The sequence below is a fragment of the Ictalurus punctatus genome, chromosome 16 (assembly GCF_001660625.3).
Source record: "Ictalurus punctatus breed USDA103 chromosome 16, Coco_2.0, whole genome shotgun sequence".
Lineage (NCBI taxonomy): Eukaryota > Metazoa > Chordata > Actinopteri > Siluriformes > Ictaluridae > Ictalurus > Ictalurus punctatus.
Window position 1 is genome coordinate 7,785,001 of NC_030431.2, and position 17,546 is coordinate 7,802,546.

Consider the following 17,546-nt stretch of genomic DNA (forward strand, 5'->3'; position numbering starts at 1 on the left):
TGCTTCTATGATCAGAACCTCTGTGCTGTCTTTCAGGCCAGCCTTTCCTAGCCCCTTGGAGCATTTCTTGATGTCAGCCACTTCCTCTATTTGCCGATGACACATCCCATGAAGAGGCTTGGTCTTCCACAATAGTGCCTATCCATGTGTGGAGCACTGAGTCATAGGCTTTCTTGTAGTCAATCCAGGCAGTGCTCAGGTTGGTGTGCCTAGACCTTAACAGTCTTGGGGTGATTATTCTATCAACCAGTAGATGGTGCTTTGAACCTCTGGTGTAGTGTTTCCAATGCTCTTCTGAGCTTTGCGCATGTGCCTACTCACCTTAGCAGAGTTTCCATGTTGTGAAGAAGCAGGTTATTGGTTGGTAGTTTGAATGTGTTGTACCTTTGTGGGGATCCTTCGTGATCAGGATTGTCCTGCCCTGTGTTAGCCAGTCTGCGTGGCCTGTTAGCAGCTAACTCATTTGTGCTGCCAGGCAATCATGGAGCACAGTTAGTTTCATATCACAGCAAACCAGTGAGTACATTTCCCATCCTGCACTGCGCCCTAGAAAAATGGCCACCATGGACCGCAATTCCCAGCACACTCACTTTAATTCTAATCACGAACACCTGCATACAATCTCACACAGAATCACACCACACATAAAAGAGACTGTTTGAACACGAAGTCGTTGTGAAGTATTGAGCGTATTCACTGTGCCAATCCTTTGCTCATCGTGTTCCATTTCATGGTTTGTGATCTCATTTCTAGTTTCTTGTTTTGCCTTGTTTATGCCCGTTTGCCGATTGCCTGACATTTTGCCTGTTTTTGGACCACGCTTTTGATTCACGATTTGGATTTGCCTGCCTGACTCTCTTTAATAAAGCTCTTATCTGCATTTGCATCTGTCCTCAACTCCATTACGTGACAGTTAGCTTCTTTATATATATATATATATATATATATATATATATATATATATATATATATATATATATATATATATATATATATAATGTGTGTGTGTTTGTGTGTGAATGAGAATTAAGAAATAACAGTCTAATTTTCAGTTTTTTGTGCTTACTCTATTAAAAGGTGTCAAATCAATTGGATAGATTTATTATCTCTATATGTAATTTCAGTAATATATATATATATATATATATATATATATATATATATATATATATATATACATATATATATACACACATACATATATATATATATATATGTGTACATACATACATACATACAGATATACATATATTTGTGTCTGTCCCTATGTTCTGGTCAACTCTGTTACCTCTCTTATAAAACTGCATAAATATCTCAGAAGCATTCATATAAAAAGCATGTAACCTGCACCCATTGATGTCACTTCCAGAGCTTCCCACCAGAAGGCAGTGAGGTATACCATTCTTCTTCTTTCATTATTTTGTACAAAATGTTGAAGACATACCAACAGTAGATTAATTATGTGTCAAATCTGTTATTGTGATATTGCAGTGAAATTTTAAAAAAGTTGAATACTTTTTTTCAAATGTGAAAAAAAAAAATTGTTTTTAGACATGTCATGTGGTATCTGGTTTAAGGGTAGCACATGGAGTTAAGGCACAAAATGATAGAAAATGTCAACTTTGTTATTGTCAACTCTGTTAATGGTTTAAACAAATTAACAATAACAGTTGATGAGTTACAGTCAAATGTTCCCAATAACATTTAAGCATTATTATACATTTATTATGGATTCTGGGTCATTTTACTGTAAATGGTACATTTGTTGTACAGTTCCCTCTGAAAGTATCGGAATGGCAAGGACAATTTCGAAGCTGAGAAAAGAGGGAAAATCAATCAGGGGGATTACATAAACATTAGGCATAGCCAATACAACAATTTGCAATGTCCTGAAAAAGAAAGAAACCAGTGTTGTACTAAGAAATGCTGGTTATGAATATAAATGTGGTTCTCTGAATTCCAGAGGACCGCTAGAGACGGTGCAACAGTAGTGGATGATCACAGTACCAGCCAGATAGGTTGAGAAAATAAATACCAACAATGTCACATGGTCATGTGAGCTGAGCGGAGGTGATATAAGCCACTGCAGCTCAGCACTCCACCAGGAACTCTGGCAGTCATCCGGAACTCACAGAACAACGGTTACATTCGTAACCAGCCTTACAGAGAGCAAGCTCTCTGACTTCCTTGGTGATTCAGATTGAAAAGTGTTCGCACGCACAAGCACATAACGGCCTGTCAGCACTGGGAGAAGGTGTCTCAGAGCAAGAAAGAGTGCACGCATCTCCAGCAGGTTGAAGTGATGCATAGACCGCTACCATGACCATTTGCCACGGACACCCCCATGGTTCCAAACTGCTCCCCAACCCTTGAGGGATGCATCAGTTGTTACCACCTACCGACGAGAGAGAACATTCCCCAACGGAACGACTGCTGTCAAAAAGGCCGGTGAAGTCCATCGTCGGAGGGCACGCACACGACTGCGAGTCACTACGATCCGCTGATCGCATAGACAAACTGGATCCAGCAGAAGGCTGCTGCGCCACATGCAGGCGAAGCAGTCCCGGGGAAATACAGAGGTGGCCGACGTCAGCATTCCGATCAGCCTCAATGACATCCCATACTAGAGAGATGCCCCCAGACGAAACTGGGCAAGAATATTTAAGATGTCTGTCATCTTAAATTGTGGATGAATCGATCGTCACCCCGATGAATGTGATGGATTGCATGGGAGAAAGTGAGCTCTTTACCCTGTTCATCAAGAGACCCAGCTTGGCAACGTGGCCTAGTAGCAGCTGGGTATCGTGCACAGCCTGTTCCTTCCTCTGAGCGCAAAGCAACCAATCGTCTAGGTATGGCAAAATCCACAACCCCTGGCACTACAGGGGTGACAGGGCAGCCTTCATACACCTCGTAAACACTCGATGGGCTAGAGAAAGGGACCAAAGGGTAGGACCCTGAACTGTTAAGTCTGGTTTCTGAAGCTGAAGAGTAGTAACTTCCTGTGATGCACAGCAATAGGAACATGAAAGTATGCATCCATCAGGTCAACACTCATGAACCAATCTCTTTCGGTCACCGACCGAAGAACCTCGGTCTTACGCAACATGCGGAATGGGAGCTTCGTTAATAACTTGTTGAGTCTGCTCAAATCCAAAATTGGATGCTTTGGAACCACAAAATATGTGGAGTAGAACCTTTCCCTCTGAAAGAGAGGGTGAACCACCTCTATTGACCTCTTCTCTAACAAGGAACAAATTTCTTGAAAGAGAGCTGCTGAACAAACAGAGTCTACCACAACAGTCGGGATGCATATCTGAAAAAATTAGGGGCCAATATCGGAACTGCACTGTATATCCGTTGTGCAGCATTGCCAAGACCCAGGGGTCAGACACTCTGCTTTCCCAAAAACTCAGATGGCGTGTCATGAAACATCTGACCACCGGCCCAAGCGCCTCAGGCCTTGAGGTTTTGGTACATTCTGTACCCCAATGGACCCCGATACCCTTCTGCCATGGAAGTTAAGGTGCGAGCGGTCTTGGAACACCTCTTGGCCATCCCTGGCCCTTTGAGGGCATTCAAGAATTCCATAACAAAATCCTTACATGCAGGCATAGCAAATGAGTCATTAGGCGAAGTCTTTTAAAAAAAACACACTGGACTGAACAAGGTGAGCAGGGCATTCACCCAGGCCAAGACGGGCCACTGCCATCTGAAGCATCTCCAACGTGTTATCCACCTGAGGTGGGGCCATCCCCGAGGAGTGGAGAGAGCCATCACCAGAGCCACCGGCTAACGCGGACTCCGCCAGCTCATCCTGAAGCCCAGCGACATCAGTGAGGAGATGGTCCTGAAAATGTGTCAGAAGCACATGTAGACATAGTGTCATTGTGGGAGCTATGGCGATAAAAAGGTGAGACAGTAGCCACCTTGCTAGAAGAGTGCGAGCAAGTGTCCCTGATTGGAGCCATAGTAGAAGCAGGAACTGAGTCTGGAGGGCCTGCAAGAGATGTTTCATCTCTGCCATGTCTGAAGAAAGGCAGACACCTTCTTTGAGAACAGGTGCCTTGCCAATTTATTTCCCCTCGAGCTAGACCTTCTTTTAGCTGAGGGAGGGCCAGCAGCTGCTAAGGCATGGCTTTTCTGAGCTCACTACCTCTAACCCAAACTTGCATCCAAAATCTTCATTAGAGATCATGCCCATCATCAGGAAGGAGCTTGTTAGGGCAGAGCTTACAATTCAAGGGACAGGCAGTGGAAATGGAGCTGAAAGCCATACAAGCCAAAATGGAGAGCCTCTGGATATAACCAGTAAAAATTATAAATAATAATCCAATTAGATACTCTTACCCCCGGATGAACCACGAGGAACGGAGAGGGAAGCACACAAGCTTCGAATAAAAGTCAAACAACCATGGTTAGGACCAGCAGGCACAAGTACATCACAGTATGTATAGCAAGAGACAGCGGGTTAATGCAACTCCCTAACTAGCCAAAGCGGGTAATACATCTCCGGATAGAACCACGAGGAATGGAGAGGAACACGCACAAGCTTCAAATAAAAAGTCAACACCACCTAAGGTTAGGACCAGCAGGTACAAGAACAACACAGCATATATAACGAGAGACAACAGGTTCACGCAACTCACTAACTAGCCAAAACAATAATACGCCTCCAGATAGAACCATGAGGTAAGAGGCACACCGTGCAGAGAAAATCCTGAAGGAAAATAACTTGCACACCACAGCAAGCGGCTTGTAGCTCGACAGCGTGTAGCCGCGATGCTAAGGAAAAAGCCTCTACTTATCAGTGGCGAGAAATCCGGAAAAGAAACAAGTTGTTACCAGTCAAACAACTTAACTGGCCTTGCAGTTCCAATAGTTTTGGAGGGGATTGTATACCATTCCAGGTTAAGGAAATTCAAGAATGGGTAGATGAAGCTGTCAGCAGCAGAAAGGCAATGGCAATTGAGGGCACAGCAAGATGTCAATCCTGTAAGGAAGGCAGAAAAAGAAAAATACAGAAATAGATGGCACAAAAGGAGAAATGCAGGGCAGACAAGCAGAGTGATCAATCTGGGTGAAAGGGAGCAAAGGTACAAGCACAGGTATTGGAGAGAGGTGCAGTATAGGCGCAGAGCAAGAAGGCAGAAACCTGTAGAGATGACAGTACCACATCATCCCTCAATCAACGCCAGTGACAAGACGTCATTCAACTAAAAGAAATATGAGTAGAAATCCCCAATGACTGATTCACATTCCCAGAGTGTGAGGGAGCAGGTATGGTATAAAATGGGGGCCACGCTTCCCTAGCCCTTTAGCTGACTGGTTAGTGTGTATGCCTATGGTTTGGGCAAACTAGGTTCAATTCCTGGCTGCCCGTGAATTTTCTACAATATGATGCCCATCAGAAAACAAATGCTTCAAAAACCTTATTATTTTCCAGATCAGTAATGCATGTGACACATGCAGTTTATTTTCAAGTTCATTAAGGATCTGTAATTCAGATGTATTTGTTAGGATATTTGATTTAACATATAAAAATGTTTTTTAAAAATTTCAGAGTCATTTGAAAAATGTGTTTTTTTTTATCTACTGGGGGTCAACTCTGCTATTCATATCAACTGTTTTCAAGGTCACCTCTTTTTTAAGGTTTTGCTTTAAAAAATGATTATTAGATTTGTTTTATTGTTAAATTGATCAGAAGCTGTGTCATAAACATTCATGGTATTACATTTGTTGACTATATATATATATATATCCATCCAACTTCTATACCGCTTTATCCTTTTCAGGGTCACGGGGAAACCTGGAGCCTATCCCAGGGAGCATCAGGCACAAGGCAGGGTACACCCTGGACAGGTTGCCAATCCATCGCAGGGCACACAAACACATACACATTCACACACCCATTCATACACTACAGACACTTTGGACATGCCAAACAGCCTACCATGCATGTCTTTGGACTGGGGGAGGTAACCCCCACAGCACTGGGAGAACATGCAAACTCTGCACACACGGTTACGGTGGGACTCGAACCCCTGACCCTGGAGGTGTGAGGCATTGATTTTCAGAATAAATATTATTTGTGATTGTTTTTTTTTGCAGAACATGGTCATTCTACATGGCACTACAAAACTATGCATAAACCAGGGTTCGCATAATTACATAAAAGAGGAGAAAACAAATAAACAAATAAATAAATGGTGGGGGTGGGAGGAGGGGGGCACAAGCTATTAGCACACACTTAAGATACCAACTACTGCCTCTTTTAGGTGACCTTAAATATTCTCAGCTGCCCTATTGAGATATTATATAAGAGTTTCTCAATAAAATGAGACCATGCCTTAATTGTTCTTGGCTTAGCTTTATTAATTCTCACTGTTGAATGTTCTAGCAATCCAGTATTTTTGAGTTCTAAGACACACATTTTGTCTGCTGGAAATGTAGGTTCGTACCAGATTTTAAATATTACCTTCTTGGCAGCAGTCAGTGCATTGTGAAAGATCATACATTAATTAGCATTCAAATTAAGGTCAGCATCATCATTTAACAAACAAAGACTGGGATGTCTAATAATAACTGTCACATAACTATGACAGAATTTTAAAAAAATCGCTAAACCTCATCCAAAAATTTGCTAACGATTTGGCAGTCCTAGAACACGTGCATATATGTCCCTACAATATTTAAATTACAAAGTGAATAAAAAAGAGCAGGCAAATGCTTCATTCTGTGCAACACATAAGAAGTAGCATAAGCCTTATGACAAAGTTTGCACTTGTTGAAAAAGTTGTACTTGTTGGGTGGGGTTTTTAGACATCATTGGGATATTTTCCCATATCCAGTCCCAGTTTGGTTTATAAGGTGCCAATTCCTTTTCCCATATCGTGGTAATGGGAAGCATTACTCCTTGTGTCTGCGAGACGTTGACACAGTCCATCAAAGGATGAGAGTCCAAGTTAGCCTTAAATACTTTAACCAAAGCTGGATAAAGCAGGAACGAATCATTGCCAAGTTGTTGACGACATTTCCTTCCCTTGACCATGGCTTTCCTTTTTCGAGACGTGCCCTTGCTGAAATCGGGAAAGAAGCACAGATTGCCCCCTTCATAACTAGAGATGGTGAGTTTCTGGCTTCATTCAGGATCGCTTGCCTGTCGCTGTAACAAAGGAGCTTAAAGATCAAGGTATGTGTCTTTTTCCTGGATGAATCATCATTCGCATACAATCAATGGACACATTCGACTTCAATTGTATTCCCTTGAGGGCTGGTATCCACAGGATTTTGGGCCAGCAAAAACTAGATTGCATTTCCTCCTCCAGCTCCTTCCCATAGACCCACGAGCCTTAGATTGTTTTGTCTGGACTTATCCTCATAGAGAAATAAGTTCTCTTGCAGTTCTTCCAAGCAAGACTTGTTAGCTACCACATCCTCTATCCACATTTCCTCGTGAATGATCGCAGACATAACTTTATGGCACTCAGTTGTTTCTTTAGGGTCTCAGCAAAGTGATCATCAAATGTGAAGGTGATCATCCACTTTAGGCCTTTTCTTGGGAATTACTATATTTTCCCTCCGTTTGGATGCCATCTTTGAAATCTATCAAATGGAAGAACTGCTAAAAACGTGGCTCAAACCTTACCATGGATAGTTAAAGAAGAGAAATGGACATCTGAAGTGAAGTGCCGAAACTCTAAGTAGCCATCACCGTCTGCCATGCATGCACATCCTCCCAGAATAAATAATTTAAATCTTACAGGTTTAATATCAGCAAATACTGAAAATATTACATTTGTGTGTTCTATGAGAATAAATCGATCTAATGGAAAAAATTCGATTCCAATTTTTTGTTTTCTTTTTATACTTGAAAGAAATGGAATGGGCCATATGTGTAATTTTATATATATATATATATATATATATATATATATATATATATATATATATATATATATATATATATTACTGAAATTACATATAGAGATAATAAATCTATCCAATTGATTTGACACCTTTTAATAGAGTAAGCACAAAAAACTGAAAATTAGACTGTTATTTAAAACAAAAACAGACAATACTGATTCTAATATGTAAGTTACTTAACATTTACTTAAAAATGTTTACATTAGCATAGCATGTTAAACTAACTACTAAATGAAAAATAACATCAGCTGTGTGAGCTTTTAAAATAATGTCCTTTGATTACTAACATATAATGTAGGTGCGCAGCAGCACAGCCAAACTACTCTTGTCTGTACCTTTAACTCGCTCACATTCGGATTGGGGTCAGTAGCCAGGTATCCATCCAGGGATTTGCGAATTTTGGGATATCTCACACACAAAAAAATGTGATTGGATATTCAGTGCATGTGGCCAACTTATACAGTGTTTTTCTGTGGAAACTGGGGAGCAGTGGGTCGCATAACTGCACTAACCAGCAGACCAATCTTGTTGCACAGCATCTCAAATGTTGTTTTTGTCATTCTGAAATGTCTGAGCCAAGGTCTGTCATCAAAATGATTTGGTATAATTACCTCCCAGAACTGTCTCACATGATTCCCTTCCCAAATATCAGGCATTCCGAGAAGATAACATGAGGTATGTGATAGCATTTCGTCATTTATGTTTAGTGTGTGTGTTTGTAAGTGAGAGCTTGCCAAACAGACAGACAACGTAGATGTAGCCGGAAGCCGGGATGTTGAAAAATTATTTCAATGGCGCTTTTTATGACTGACATTTAAATGTTCACACGTTTTCTCGTTAGGAATTAAAGGTAGAAACGGGACATATCCCTTGATCTGCATGAGATGCTTTTTTTACTGGATATCCTTCTTCAAGGACAACCCCCCTTTCATTTATGGGATATCCAAAGTAATTCCACACTGCTGATATATTACTTTCTTTTTCGGCAGGGGGGTGGAGATTGGTGAAATCAGCCTTGCTTCTCTCTGAGATTTTCTCCGCTGTTTGCGTGTGTGTGTCTGGGTGTGTGGAACAAGTTGACAGGTCTGACAGACAGTTGAGGGGTAAAGGTGATACACATGCGCAGGTGAGATTCTCGGTCCAGTTGCTTTTCTTTTTGATACCGCAGATAAGCAAATGTACATGGTATGATAACTGTCAATTATCATACCGCGGTATACTGTGAGCCAGGTATACCGCTGCAACCCTACATGCCATCATTGATGGAACAATAAATTCTGAATTATGCCAGCAAATTCTAAAGGAAAATGTCAGGAAAACAGTCCGTGATCTGAATCTCAAGAGAAAGTGGGTCATGCAGCAAGACAGCAACTATAAGCACACAAGTAATTCTAACAAAGAATATCCTTAATCCAATAGAAATGTTGTGGAAGAACCCGAAGCAAGCAGTTCATGTGAGCAAACCCACCAGTATCCCAGAGTTTAAGTTTCTGTACTGAGAAATGGGATAAAATTCCGATGTGCAGGACGGATCAACACTTACCTGAAACATTTAGTTGCATATATTGCTGCACAACTAAACAACTAAATTTATAGATTTATTTTGATATATTTGAGATATATATAGTGAAAGAGTGGGACTAGGAGGAGGGAAGGCCCAGGCTGTAAGGACGCACACCTGGCACAGAGTTCTCTAAGCAGATGATTGCATGATGCAATCATGTCAACAAGGACCGGAATCTCAAAGGAATGTTTCCAACATCTTGTGGAATCCATGCCATGAAGAATGGAAGAATGGGGATGGGAGGTGGTATACGTCAGACCATGGAGGAGTGTGACGAGGAGGAGCGAGGAGCCAGGCTGTGAGGACACATGCCTGGCATTGAGTAGTTTAATCAGTTAGAGAAAGAGCAAAAAGGAGTGGCTGGAGATGCCAGAGGGAGTTAGAGACATGCACATGTGCTTTGTGTTTGAGTTTTGTGTGTTTTTGTTATGTTTGAGTTCTGTTCAGCCAGTATACACTCACACACACACACACACACACACACACACACACACACACAAACACACACACACACACACACTTTCAAAAGTGCCTTACCATAGTAAGTGTCATACGGTCAATCTCATGTTTATCTTTGGTCTTGTGTTGCCGGAATGGACTGTGCCTGTGAGAAGTCAAAGAACCTGTTATATTACTGAACACAGAAGACAAAGTAAGCCAAGCAAACAAATCCAGAGAGGAGAGTCACAGTAGTCAGAGGTACATAGGTATACACAGACACTGAATTTGTGCCACATACAATGTTTAAAATGGCACAATTTAAAGAATAAAAATATACAATATAAAGTGGCAATGAGTAAGTAATGTCAACAATATGGCAACCTAGTATTACAGTTGTTTTGTTATAGATGTTTCCAGGTTACTTTGACTCCCTGGTTGGTTTTCAAATGCAAATGCACACAATACACCTCCCTCAGTGAACAGTCATACCCCTCCCCATCATTCACTCCCCTTGCTCCCCCCCAGTAACTGCTACTGCAGCTGGTTTTGACGGTCCCCACCCCCCATCTACCCACTCCCTCTATCTCCTCTGTGAAGTCTGTGAGCTGACCTCCTGTGTTGAGACCCCTGACATTTAAAATTTACTCTCCACATCAAACAGGTTTGAGAGACAGAGAGTGAAATGCAGACACATAGAGCAAAAAAAAAAAAAAAAAAAGAAATGACAGAGGTGCACAGTGAGGTATTCATGATTTCGCTCTTACAGAAGGGAAATGTTGGTTCTTACCCTCGCAAAAGTTTAAACAGCATGCAGCCCAGTGAAAACCAGTCAGCGCTGCTATCATATGCTGTCCCTTTTTGCAGAACCTCTGGAGCCATATAGCCATGGGTGCCCCTAGAAAAGCCCATATATATTCACTTTTATTCAATGCATGAGAAGTAATTTACTATTAAACCCCTAGTGTAAGTTCTGATCCAAAATATCTAGACCTGACTCAGATGCCTACAATAAAATTAGCTGGTTTGTAAATGCTATATATATCCTTGAATATATAATGACCATAATTCAACCTAATCTTCCCTATCACCAATCCACTGACTCCTGATTAAGAACTCAGGAGTTGGGTGTTAACACTTTAAACTCCTGTGTTTGGTCAGTGGTCCAGACTTACGAAATACACTCAACATACACTTTATTAGGAACACCTGTACACGTACTCATTCATGCAATTATCTAATCAGCCAATTGTGTGACAGCAGAACAATGCATAAAATCATGCAGATACGGATCAGCAGCTTTGGGTAATGTTCACATCAATCATCAGAATGGGGGAAAAATGTGATCTCAGTGATTTTTACCATGGTATGATTGTTGGTGCCAAATGGATTGGATTGAGTATTTCTATAACTGCTGATTAGTGAGCATGGGATCTGCAGATCGAAATGCCTTGTTGAAGAGAGAGTTCAATAATGAATGGCCAGATTGTTTCACGCTGACAGAAAGGCTACAGGAACTCGGATAACTACACTGTGCCACTGTGGTGAGCAGAAAATCATCTCAGAATGCAACACATCGAACCTTGACGAGGATGGGCTACAATTGAGTACTACACATTGGGTTCCACTTCTGTCAGCCAAGAACAGAAAGCTGAGGCTGCAGTGGTCACATGTTCACCAAAACTGGACAGCTGAAGACTGGAAAAATATAACCTGGTTTGAGGAATCTTGATTTCTGCTGAGGCATACAGATGATCAGGTGATGGTAGGGTCAGAATTTGGCACCAATAGCATGAATCCATGGACCCAACTTGCCCTAAGTCAACAGTCCAGGCTGGTGGAGGTGGTGTAATGGAGTGGGGAATATTTTCTTGGCACACTCTGGGCCCGTTTATACCAATCAATCATCGCTTGAATGCCACAGCTTGTTTGAGTATTGTTGCTGATCATGTGCATCCCTTCATGGCCACAATTTATCTATCTTCTAATGGCTACTTCCACCATGATAATGTACCATGTCACAAAGCAAAAGTAATCTCAAACTGGTTTCATGAACATGACAAAGAGTTCAATGTTCTTCATTCCCAGTCACCAGATCTGAACCCAGTAGAACACCTTTAGGATTGCAACATCTTGTGGAATCCATGCCATGAAGAAGGGAACCTATATTGGGAGCGAAAGGCCTTACCCATTATTATTATTATAGTGTTCCTAATAAAGTGCTCAGTGAGCATACATTTTCAACTTGCATACTATTTAGAGAAAAAGTCACAGGAAGTTAGTAGTAATGCACTCTATGTATGAGATGAATAAATAATAACCCAGAAGTTTCAGGGGTTAAATAAAATTCTTTACGTGCACTCACACACTGGCATGGGGTTTCTTCTTAGAGAAATCGCAAGCCAAGCCCAAGTCAGAGATGCGGACATGGCCATGTTCATCTAAGAGGATATTGGCAGGCTAAAAAAGAGGGGAAAAAGGTGATTCCAGCTCATTATTCTAAAGATTCTCACACACCCACCCCCACACACACCTTAAATCTTTGTAACATAATTCTTTATGCTGATAATTAATGCTAAGTTACACCTAAATTTAACCTTAACCTCAGGAATCAAAATTAAACTTTTATTTTTTAGGTTACTTTTCAATCATTTACTTTTTTTTTTTTAATATAAAAGAGCTGCTTTCCTTTGCAGGAACCAGCCAAATGTTTCCACAAGGTCAAAATGTCACATATTCTTATTCCTGAGTTGACATTTCTGTATGGTAACCTGCTCTAATTGAACAATTAAACTAGCTTGCTAAGCTCATAGCTCATGTAGATAGCTAGTATTATTTGAAGTTGGGACTGAATCTGGGTGGCAGCAGAACGGTCTCTGTTTTGATGTGCATTCTTGGTTGGGCTTTCAAAAAATAAGAAAAATGCAATGCTGTTATGAGAGTCAACTGTACCTATGGCTGGTCCAAACTGCACTGCATTCATCTGTCATCTGTCCATGCAAATCATCTATGCCAACTGACTACCACATATTTGTATAAGAATTCTGTATGGATTTTACTTTTTCCTGCACCAGAGCATTATCAGACTTCTGATGATGCGACTTCAAAGGAACAGTGTAACCTCTCCTGAGTTATATATAAAGGAGTAATAAAGCTTTTTTCCCCATATGGCATCTTTAATACCACCTTTTGAAGTGTTGTCCATTTGACAAATAGAGAGCAGAAGTCAAAATGTCTTAAGTAAAAAAATAAATAAATAAATAAAAACTTGCACTTGAGCAAAAGCCACTTATGGACAAAGGAGCATTTGCCCTTACCTTAAGATCTCGGTAAACAACAAAACGATTGTGCATGTGCTCCAAACCCAGGATAATTTCTGCTGCATAGAAGCGCATTTCCTTCTCACTAAATACTCCATGTTGAGAGAGATGATAGTGGAGATCCCCACCTAAAATATCAATTCATGTTTTCAGCATACTTTATTGCATGACTACAATGCAAACATCACAGAAATATCACTTTAACAACATAAGTTGAAATTAAAATGTTATAGTAGCCATTCTTAGGGAATGGTCACAAAAGTATCCAGCATTAAGATTTCTGTTTTGAATTGTGCTGAAGGAAGCTCTAGGAAACCTTAAAACAGTTAGTGTTTACCTTAACACACAAGTTTTCATGCAGTTTTTAGATATTTTATAACAGTGAAATAAGTTACCATTCAGAGGAGTACAGATAATTATAACAGGAGTGAATGCATGTGTAAGGGCTAAGTATTGCTTGTGTAATGCTCCACTAGATGCCTGTAATTAACATCCCTATTAGCATAATCCTACTGGGAATTAGCATCCTGCTTAGGGAGATCTGCGAAGCAGGGTAGTGCCTGGAATGATACAGAGAATGAAGAAATAGCAGCTCTCACCATTCATCAAGTCCAGGATGAAACATAGCTTATCAGGGGTATGGAAAGCATACGTCATACACACGATAAATGGACAGTCCTGGATCCAGAATATATGAGAGAGAGAGACAGAGAGAGAGAGATGGTTAAAAGGACTAGAAATAAAATGAGCAAACTTTACTGTTGCATAAGGGAGAAAAGTGGCCCTATTTCACAAGATTGCGTGCAAGCCAACCCACCCCTGTGCTGACCAAAGACAGCATGATTCGCTCATTGAGTGCCAGGGTCTCACCCTGCTTCATCTTAATCCGCTTCTTATCCAAACACTTCATAGCATACCTGGCAGACATAAACCAGTGCAGTGATGTAAGAAAATCCCCCATTTTTTCAATTCTCGTAATGTTTCAAAGTATTCCCAAAATCTCGCTTAATTCCATATACTCACATTTTTCCTGTGTCTGCCTTCCTGCAGCCATACACTTCACCAAACCCACCTCTACCAATGATCCGATGAACACTAAAATCGTTCATTGTTAACTACATGGAAACACACAAGACATTTTGACAAATTACTACAGAAAACAGACCAACTGCAAGGTGGTTATATCTAAATATCATTTAATATTCATAATATTCACCTACTATGCTGTAATGTATGGCCTAAGGCAGTAGTTGACAGAAGAAATGCTAATTTCCCCATAATTTTATAAGTGCCTCATAATTGCAAGGTCGCATTTTCAACTGCTTAGAATCTCAACCATACAGCAGAAAACTTACATGGATATTTAGCTCTACATTCTTCCACTGGCAGAAACGAGTAAACTTGTCGCTATAGGAAAAATAAACAGGTTTAACTGTTAAAAACAATAATAAAGCAACAGAAAAAACAAAGATTGGGTAATGAAAAATAGTCATTAAATCACACCTTTCTATGAACTTCTGAAAGATGTTTCCTCGCAGGCTATCACAGATTTCAACAATGTATGGCTAGAAAAGAAAAAAAACAAAATTGTATGTGAGGGGCCTTGTATAATAATCCTCCAAACATGGCCTAGAAGTCTGCACAATTATTGTAAGTATAACATTACTTTTACATACTGAATACCTTTTTTATTCTGGGGAAAAAAAAAATATGCGAGACTTTACCATTAGCCATTTAAAATGTAAAACTGAATGAACTGGAGCAGCTATGATTATAAAAACCTGTTCTGCAGTTGCACTTTGGCTGGTGTGTCAAAAGTAGGATATCTTTGTCTTTTAATGTACTGAGTAGGTATTTCTATAGCCTTTTTTTTTTTTTTTTTTTTAAACAAACATGAATAACAGCAAACAGCATTTTTTTTTTTTTTTTTTAAAGGTAGCAAAATTGGTTTTGTTCTGAAAGGTTATTATCTGCAAAAGGCTAATTCACCATTTTCCAGGAAAATAGCAGGTGGTAAATAAGCCACATGTTAAATACCATATGGTAAATAAACAAACAGCATGTTACCAAACATTAAAGGCTGTATAAAGTGAACAACACAATGCCTAATAAAAACTTGAATTGCTGAGCTTCCCACTGATCAAACAATATAAATTACAAAAGGTACTAAACATAATTTCCTTTTAGGTATTCAATGAATCAGAGGGTAAACAGATGTTATTACCTGCACAGTTAAAGGAAAGAGGAACGCATTACACCTGACAGACAAAGCACTGTACACTAGTACAAAGTATACTACCTGTACTTATAATAAGAAAGTCCTATGATGTAGCCATTTTAAAACCAAACAGGTAAAATCAAGTTTTACTTGGCGTCTCTCACCTGAAAGAGGGATGGGGGTACCTGTTTCTTAGCCAGGTGAGACTGGACATGGTCTACTGCTTTCTTAGAGAAGGGCTACAAGACACAAACACACAGTACTATACAGTAGGGTTGCAACAGTATGAGAATTTCACGGTACGATAACCATCTCAGAAAATATCACGGTTTCACAGTATGTTATTATTATTATTATTATTATTATTATTATTATCATCATCATCATCAGTTACATAGACCCTTAAAGGAATTTAAACAGAAGTTTTTTTTGGTTGAACAAATGCTTTATTAATAACTGAACTTTGGAAAAAAATAAAATAAAAATGGAAGTATGTATAAAAAAATCTCCTATTTGAAAAAAATAATATAAATAATAAATCTCTCATTTCAACAAAATAAATTAGGAGGAAAAAAGGAGTAGGACCTGCTGTGGCTTTGTTTGGAACTATTTTTGGTGAAATAAAACAAAAACGGACAATATTGAGTCTAATACGTAATTCATAATATTAACGCAATATTAACTTATTGTTTCACAACAGAATATGTGACTGGATAATTGGCTGATGTGAGTGGATATTCAACGCATTATACAGTATAACCACACTAACCAGTGGACCAATCTCATTGCACAGCACCTCAAATGTTGTTTTTGACATTCTGAAATGTCTGAGCCAAAGTCTGTCACCGAAATGATTTGGTATAATTACCTCCCAGAACTGTCTCACACGATTCCCTTCCCAAATATCAGACATTTGCCTCCGACCGCAAGATAACAGGTTTGTGGTAGTGTTTCACCTGCGTGCTCTGAAGCACAAGTCATTTATGTTTAGAGTGTGTGTGTGTGTGTGTGTGTGTGTGTGTGTGTGTGTGTGTGTGTGTGTGCGCGCCAGTCAGAAGTTACCGGACGGAAGAACAGATGTACCGAACACAGATGTAGCCAGAAGCCTGGATGTGGAAAATTATTTTGATGGCATATTTTATGACTGACGTTTAAATGTTCAGAGGTTTTTTTGTTAGGGATTTTTAATTATAAAAGGGACATATCCTTTTGCCAAACTGGACATCTGTCTTTGAGGACAACCCCCCTTTTGTTTATGGGATATCAAAAGTAATCCCATGCTGCTGATATTACTTTCTCTTATGGTGGGGGATGGAGACTGGTGATATCAGCCTCACTTCTCTCTGAGATTTTCTCTGCTGTGTGTGTGTGTGTGTGTGTGTGTGTGTGTGTGTGTATCACGTTTCAAAGATAGATGGGGAAGCAATCGCAGATTTTAAATGTTTTTATTAAGTAAACCAACAAAACACAAAAGATACTATGACTAATTCAAAACACTGTGGCAAGGAATAAACATACACACCAACAGGACCAACACACGGTAACGGACAACGGTAGTCTAAGACAAACGTAAGACAGAGAAGCAGTGCAAACAATGGCTATATATAAGTGTGCTCGTTAAAAGAAACATGATTCAGGTGCAGGTGGTCATGTGACATTGTAGTACAGTGCAGTGGCTGATGGGAACTGAAGTCCAGAGTTACCTTCTTGATATATGACAGACCCCCCCCCCCCCCAAGGGGAGCACCCGGAGCACCCAAAAATGCACTCCCTCCATCTGGTGGTCCTGGCCCCTTGGGCAAAATGTCCCCAGCAGAACTAGGAGACTGAGCGGCGTCCTCAGCGGAGCAAGAAAGCAACGCAACTTCCTCAGCGGAACAGGTAGGCAGAGCGACGTCCTCAGCGGAACAGGTAGGCAGAGCGACGTCCTCAGCGGAACAGGTAGGCAGAGCGACGTCCTCAGCGGAACAGGTAGGCAGAGCGACGTCCTCAGCGGAACAGGTAGGCAGAGCGACGTCCTCAGCGGAACAGGTAGGCAGAGCGACGTCCTCAGCGGAACAGGTATGCAGAGCGACGT

General features: G+C 40.4%; 1 protein-coding gene across 4 annotated transcripts in view; it reads right to left on the reverse strand.

Annotated features, from left to right (window-relative positions):
* The window catches only part of grk3 (G protein-coupled receptor kinase 3), a 146,402-nt gene that overhangs the window by 31,327 nt on the left and 97,529 nt on the right, over positions 1–17,546 (reverse strand). For all 4 annotated transcript variants that reach the window (XM_017488806.3, XM_047161141.2, XM_017488804.3 and 1 more), the window contains 10 exons: positions 15,634–15,708; positions 14,755–14,816; positions 14,607–14,658; positions 14,275–14,366; positions 14,069–14,168; positions 13,851–13,929; positions 13,249–13,379; positions 12,297–12,391; positions 10,722–10,829; positions 10,031–10,097 (listed from right to left, as the gene is read on the reverse strand). In XM_017488806.3, coding sequence (XP_017344295.1) covers positions 10,031–10,097; positions 10,722–10,829; positions 12,297–12,391; positions 13,249–13,379; positions 13,851–13,929; positions 14,069–14,168; positions 14,275–14,366; positions 14,607–14,658; positions 14,755–14,816; positions 15,634–15,708 — 861 coding nt within the window. The remainder of the gene's footprint in view (positions 1–10,030; positions 10,098–10,721; positions 10,830–12,296; positions 12,392–13,248; positions 13,380–13,850; positions 13,930–14,068; positions 14,169–14,274; positions 14,367–14,606; positions 14,659–14,754; positions 14,817–15,633; positions 15,709–17,546) is intronic.